Here is a 7,101-nt window from a genome sequence, read left to right as displayed (position 1 = left end):
TCAAGGTGAGAACAGGGGACACCTGGCCTCAGTATCAAGGTGAGAACAGGGGACACCTGGCCTCAGTGTCAAGGAGAGAATAGGGGACACCTGGCCTCAGTGTCGAGGTGAGAATAGGTAGCAGCGGGGTTATGGGTGAGAGACACACTTGGTCACTGACCACATGACTGTCTGACACAGTCACATGTCTGGTTGCTTGAGCTTCAGTCTCCAAGAGAAGCAGGGAATGCAGAATGAAGTCTCCCAGATACAAATGTAGCCAACTCAGAAACCTGCCCTGACATGGCAGATTGTAACCCCTGCCGAGGCCCAAACTTCATTTTCTACTTTTGATTATAAAGGTGAGGCATGGCAGCTGATACCTGACCCAGCAGTCACCCCCTCGCCCGGCTGTGCCACCCCTGGCCCAGAAAAGACCAGATTATTCTGTGGCTCATCCTCTCGACTTCTGGGAGCCTATTGGCCACCTTCATTGCTGAGCACTGGGGAGCAAGGCTGACTTGCACCTTAGCTGCCTTGTGTGCATGTCTTCTGCCCACCTCGGCCAGAGCGTGACGATCACTGATTCCCAGAAACGGTGTCCAACACTCCTTCACAGTCTCCCTCTCCCTCACCTCCTTTCTGGCTCAGCATCTTGGTTAAGAGACACACCTCTTGGGGTCTGGTCTCTGTCCCTGGGTAGCAGTGTGGTCTTGGGCAGGTCACCTTACCACTGCGCCTCAGTGTCCTTATCTGTAAACTGGAGGAAATGCTTAGGTCAGGAAGTGTAGTAGTTAATCCTCTGCTGGCCTCCTCTCCCTCTGCCAGGGGCTGTGCGGGGCTAGTGCTGCAAAGACAAACCACAGCCCTGGCCCTCAGGGAGCATGACCGACCTAACCATGCGCAACAGTCAGCAAAAGGCTGACTCGGGCAGAGGAAGTCTTTCTTGGGTCAAGTTTTCAAGTTTTGAAATCATTTGAGTTCCCAGGTGCCCGGAAGGCTGGGGTCCCTGACTGCTTTGGCGAGCAGCTGCGGGCTGCCACCTCCTTTCCTTCCTGCCAAAGATTCAAGGTGCACTTGTGTCTGGAGCACTGAGTGGGGGGGAATCTGCTCCCTCTTCAGCTTCTTCCCTCTGGGCCCAGCTTCCTCCTCTAGGGGTTCACTTCAACCCAGGGGTCTTATTACAGATGAGAGGAAGATCCCAGCCAATTCCCTGCCAGAGGCTCCCTTCTGTCCCCTTCCCAACTTCCTGTGGGCCGGGAAGGGCAGTTGTTTCCCTTGGAGAGTCCCTGTGGCCTTGTCCAGTCCATGGGCCTGCTCCTCTGTCCTCTCTACCTCTGCTGAGCCACGACCCTGCGGCATGGAGCCCTGAGCTGACTGTGCGCCCCACTCCCAGGTTGCCCCCCTCTCTGGACCCGTTGTGCTCGCAGTAAACAGGGGGTCATCTCTGCCTGTGATGGAGCAAAACCTGGCAGGTCAGCTACTGAGCTTGCAGCAGTTGCTTTAAATTTCATTCCTCTCCCTTTTTACCATTCATTCGTTCACTGTATTTACTGAGTGACCTCTGTTTGTCAGGCCTTGCTCAGAGGATACGGTCAGGGATGAATGAGACCACGTCCCTACCCACACATTTGAGTGGGGGAAGCAGACATTAAGCAACTAACCTCATCTATATATATAAAATGGAGGAATGTGCAAATTTGCCTGGACGCCCTCACAGTAACGACCTGCTGGATCGGTGGGTGTGTTTGCGTGCGGCAGGGGGCCATCTATATATATAAAATGGAGGAATGTGCAAATTTGCCCGGGACGCCCTCACAGTAACGACCTGCTGGATCGGGTGGGTGTGTTTGCATGCGGCAGGAGGCCGGGACGTGAGGCTGCGTCAAATAAAATAAAATGTGTTCACATGCCCTGAAGCACAAACATCCCAGCAGATAACTCAATGCAGGTTATTGTGTAATCACAGTGATTACACAATATCGATTACACAATAAACTTCTTTTCACCGAAAAATAACATCTTCACTTACAGATGCCCCAGCACGGCTGCTGAGGCTTTCATCTGTCCTTCTACACCGAAGGCGGCAGGGTTCAAGGAGGAAGGGCTCCAGTTGCGTTTTCTCAGCACCCAGCCAGGAGGCCTCCCTGGGGGGGCTCTTCCCTCTGAGCCCTGAGCAGGCGGGCGCTCCGCTCCAGCCCAGGAGCCCTGCGGGGAGGCAGAGCGAAGTGCTTTCCCTCCGGGACCCTGCTCTCCCTGGGAGTTCGGCGTGGAGGGCGCTCTCCCTGGGAGCCCAGAAATCCACTTCCCCGGGCGACTGCACAGCAGCCAGGCCTGGCGAGCCGCGGGAGGGCGACCTACCCATGCAGAGGTGTATGTTGGCAGAGGCCACGCAGCTGACATCCTCGATGGAGGAGCAGGGGTAGTGGGGATCGGAGTCGGCCATGTCGGCAATGGAACCCCAGCTCCCCGCAGAATGATGTTCAGCACACGGACCTCAGTCACTTCCTGAGCAGCAGTCAGCCCCGACCGGGGATCAAACCCGAAACCTAAGTAGGTGCCCTGACAGAATGGAACCCAAACCTTTGCTGTGGCAGAGGAGCTCCGGCCCACAGCAGGGGCCAGGACAGCCAGAGGGGTTTTGTTGAGGGGCCCTGACAGGCAGCCCGCAGCGCAGTGGGTTGGAACCTCCTCCTAACACAGCCAGGTTGCGGGTTGGATCCTGGTGAGGGCACAGACAAGAAGCAACCAATGAGCACAATAAGTGGAACAACACACTGGTGTTTCTCTCACTCCCTTCCTCTCTCTAAAATAATCAATCAATAAAAAAAAAAATAAACCCTCTGGCTTGCAGAGTTGCTAAAACAGTTAGCACCCTTCAGTCTGCCTGCAGAAGCACTATCCACTGGACCAAACCAGCATTTTTTTTCTTTTTAAGTCCTCCTCTAAGGATATGTTTTTTTCATTGATTCTAGAGAGACAGGAAGGGAGAGGGAAAGAGAAAGAGAAACACTGATCACTTGCTCAAGCAATCCACAACCTGTGTATGTGCCCTCACCTGGAATCGAACCCATAACCCTTTGGTGCGTGGGAGGACACTCTAACTACTGACCCACACCAACCAGGGCCTGGAGGTACATTTAAAAAGACTTTTTTCAGACCTGCCCTGGCCAGGTTGCTCAATTGGTTGGAGTCTCAACCTGTACACCAAAGGATTTCCTGTTGGATTCTAGGTTAGGGCACATACTTAGGTTTAGGTTAGATCCTGGTGGGTCAGCAGGGGCAGAGGCAGCCTACTGGTATTTCTCTGTCACATGGGTGTTTTTCTCTCTAAAAATCAATTTTAAAAACATCCTCACGCCGAAACCGGTTTGGCTCAGTGGATGGAGCGTCGGCCTGCGGACTGAAAGGTCCCGGGTTCGATTCCGGTCAAGGGCATATACCTGGGTTGTGGGCACATCCCCAGTGGGAGGTGTGCAGGAGGCAGCTGATCATTGTTTCTCTCTCATCGATGTTTCTAACTCTCTATCTCTCTCCCTTCCTCTCTGTAAAAAATCAATAAAATATATTAAAAAAACAAACAAACAAACATCCTCAGGTGAGAATTAAAAAAATATTAAAAATTTTCAGATCTAAAATTTTATTTTGTTCTTTTTAAAATTTTATTTTTCATTTACAGTTCACATTCAATATCCTATCCTATATAATAAAACCCTAATATGCAAATCAACTGAACGGTGGAATGACTGGTCACTATGAACTGACCACCAGGGGGCAGATGCTCAACATAGGAACTGCCCCCTGGTGGTCAGTGCGCTCCCACAGGGGGAGCGCTGCTCAGCCAGAAGCCAGGCTCACGGCTGGCGAGTGCAGTGGCGGCGGTGGTGGGAGCCTTTGCGGCAGCACTAAGGAACAATGAGCTGAGCAGTAGGGAGCAGCAAGCAGGCAGGCGGTAAGGAGCAAAGGGTCCTGAACTGTGAGAGGGCACAGGTTGGGCTGAGGCCCCTACCCCCCACCCCGGTGCACAAATTTCATGCACCAGGCCTCTAGTTAATGAATATAAAACTACAGAGTTAAATCTTGTATCAGAATGGAATATAGTTCTCTGAGAGGATAATAACTTGATTCATCCTAACTGGGCTGCCAGGGGCGAGAGGAGGAAAGGGATCAAGAGGTGCAAAGGCCTCCCCCCCCCAAAAAAAAGATGTGCAAAGGCCCTGGGGCAAGCAGGTTGGTGGTTCCTCAAAAGTTGAACACAGAGTTACCACATGCCCCAGCAATTCTGCTCCTAGGTATGTGTATATATATATTCAAGAAAAATGGAAACATCCATGTGAAAACTCATGCATGAATGTTTACAGCATCATGATTCATAGCAGCCAAAAAGTGAAACAACCCAAATGCCCATCGACTAATGAACAAAATAGTAGATCCATACAATGAGCCATAAGAAGGAATGAAGTACTGATACATGCGACAGCATGGATGCACCTTGACAACATTATGCCAAGTGAGAGAAGCCAGTCACTCCGAGGCCGCTCCCTTTGGGTGCAGACGGCCGTCTTTCCCCTTTCCCCTCACATGACTGTCCTCGTCTCTCCTCGGGACACTAGCCCCACGGATGATGGCCCTCTCCAGTGACCTCACTCTGCCTCTTTAAAGACGGTGTTTCCAAATCAGTCACATTCTGATGTACTGGGGGGGGGGGGGTTAAGGCTTCAACATAAGGATGTGGGTTCAGCCCTAGCCGGTTTGGCTCAGTAGAGAGAGCGTCGGCCTGCAAACTGAAAGGTCCCAGGTTCGATTCCGGTCAAGGGCACATGCTTGGGTTGTGGGCTCCATCCCCAGTGGGGGACTTGCAGGAGGCAGCCGATCCATGATTCTCTCTCATCATGGATATTTCTATCTCTCTCTCCCTCTTCCTTCCTCTCTGAAATCAATAAAAATATATTAAAACAAGAAAAAGAATGTGGGTTCAGGGGCACAATTCAGCCCATAACACGGAGGAGTGGGGAGTGACTGTGAATGAATATGGGCTTTTCTTCGGGGCAATGAAAATGTTCTGGAATTAGCGATGATCAACGCACAGAATTGTGAATATGCTGAAAACCACGGTCTTAACTCTGAAGGGGGGAACTTGGCCCTGGTGGGAGAAGAAGCCTGGTTTGCAGAGAGGGAGGAGAAAATGGGGTGCTGGTGGGTTGGCGGGGGCCCCGTTACCAAGGGCCTCTCTCAACCCCAGGGACCCCCGAGCGCCAAGTGTCTGCTCCCTGCATAGACTCTGTCCTTCCCAGCGTCTGGCATGAAAGCTCCTGACCAGGGACCCTTTCACATGGGGACTGGGATTGGAACTGGGAAACTTTTTAAACCTCCCAGAGTCGCCCCAGCTGGTTTGGCTCAGTGGCTAGAGCGTCGGACTGTGGACTGAAGGGTCCAAGCCTGGGTTGCATGCAGGAGGCAGCCAATCAACGATTCTCTCTCATCATTGATGTTTCTCTCTCTCCCCCTCTCCCTTCCTCTCTGAATCAATAAAAAAAGTATAATAAAAAAATAAACCTCCCAGGGTCAGCTCTGTCCCTGGAAGGCAGTTTGCCGTGGAGCAGACAGGCTCGGGGTGGCCTCTTGCTTGTCGACACCGGAGCGTTTCCTGCGTGCCAGGCGCTGTGCTAAGTCCCGGTCAGCTAGTCCGCCATGTAGTTCTCACAGTCCAGTGGCGTGGGCACCATCTCTCTTGCCCAGATCACACTGCCCACACAGCTCACAGTGGCATCAGACTTCAACCCTGGCAGCCTGGCTGCAGAGCCCGTGCGGTCACCCACGACTCTGCTGCCTCAGAACGACCCTGTGCGTTAGGGTTGATCAGCCTCTGGTTACCCTCATTTACAGGTGAGGTACTAAGGCCCAGAGAGGTCAGTGACTTGGCTGGGGTGACGATGTTGGGACTGGTGTGGGCAGGTTCCTGTGGGTATGTGAGCTTGGTGCCCGGGAGACCACAGGAACGAACCCTGGGGGAGGCTGTGCCCTGCCCCTGCCGCCCACACCTGTGTGCCCAGTCTCAGTCCTGCTGCCTCCCAGTTCTCTCCCCACATCTGGAGGCGGCTCCGTGGCAAGGCTGCAGGAGGGCCTGGCCTGCCAGGAGGGTCAGGGCCAGTGCCAGAGGTGCCAGAGAGACACCCAGGGGCTCCCCCGGGGGCAGGGTGCCTGTATCCCTGGGAAGCCACCTCCCCGCTTGGGGGCGGGTGCCACAGAGGCCGCGTGACCTTGCGGCTGACATTCCTAATGGCCACGTGGCCCCAACTGGCAGGGACAGCTGCAGACGGGGCCGGACCAGCTTTGTTCCCAGAGCGGCACCGTTCTCCATCAGGCCCTGCTCCACTCCTGCCTGGAGCTGCTTCCCTTCCTGGGGCTCAGAGGGCGGCTGGTACTGGGGGTCCCCCGCCATGAGTGCCTAGAGGCAGGGAGCCACCGAGGTCCGCCCGGGTGGGGCACAGGGCTCTGGGATGGGGCAGGACCAGACGAAGCAGCAGATCGAGAAGGGGCTCCAGCTGTACCAGTCTAACCAGACAGAGAAGGCGCTGCAGGTGTGGACGAAGTTGCTGGAGAAGAGCTCGGACCTCGTGGGGCGCTTCCGCGTGCTGGGCTGCCTGGTCACCGCCCACTCGGAGATGGGCCGCTACAAGGAGATGCTGAAGGTGGGCGCGCCCGGCCCTGGCGAGGGAGGGTGGGGCCAGAGCTGATGGCCCCGGGCTTCCCGGCCCCCCTCCCGCTCCTCAGGCCCCCCTGTGCCCCACAAGCTGGCCGCCGGGGTCTGGGGCTCTGAACCCACATCGGAGGCCTGGGTCTTAGATGCTGCATCTTGGCTTGGGGTTCGGGCCTGTGGCTTTGAACTGCAGGGGCTGGGACTCTCGAGCCAGGAGTCCAGGTTCCAGCCTTCCCGGTGGGGGCTTGAGCCTGAGTCTGGGGGCGCTGGCTCCAGGTTTGAGGCTGGGGCTGGGTGGGCGGTGGGGCTGGAGATCTAGGCTGGGGCAGGAAAGGCGGGGCTCTGGGGCTGCGCTTGGGAGGTGGAGGCTCAGGGCGGAGGCTCCAAAGCTTCGGGCTGTGAGGCTTGGCGGGGGGGGGCGG

The 7,101-nt window shown here is 55.2% G+C and overlaps 1 protein-coding gene across 2 annotated transcripts in view; it reads left to right on the top strand.

Annotated features, from left to right (window-relative positions):
* Nucleotides 1–6,271: 6,271 nt before the first annotated feature.
* Nucleotides 6,272–7,101, top strand: part of RAPSN (receptor-associated protein of the synapse) — a 13,756-nt gene continuing 12,926 nt past the window's right edge. For both annotated transcript variants that reach the window (XM_014543383.1, XM_005870834.2), the window contains exon 1: nt 6,272–6,671. In XM_014543383.1, the coding sequence (XP_014398869.1) occupies nt 6,480–6,671 (192 nt within the window). In that variant the 5' untranslated portion in view covers nt 6,272–6,479. The remainder of the gene's footprint in view (nt 6,672–7,101) is intronic.

The sequence above is a fragment of the Myotis brandtii genome, unplaced genomic scaffold (assembly GCF_000412655.1).
Source record: "Myotis brandtii unplaced genomic scaffold, ASM41265v1 scaffold324, whole genome shotgun sequence".
Classification (NCBI taxonomy): domain Eukaryota; kingdom Metazoa; phylum Chordata; class Mammalia; order Chiroptera; family Vespertilionidae; genus Myotis; species Myotis brandtii.
This window is presented reverse-complemented; position numbering and strand designations above follow the sequence as displayed.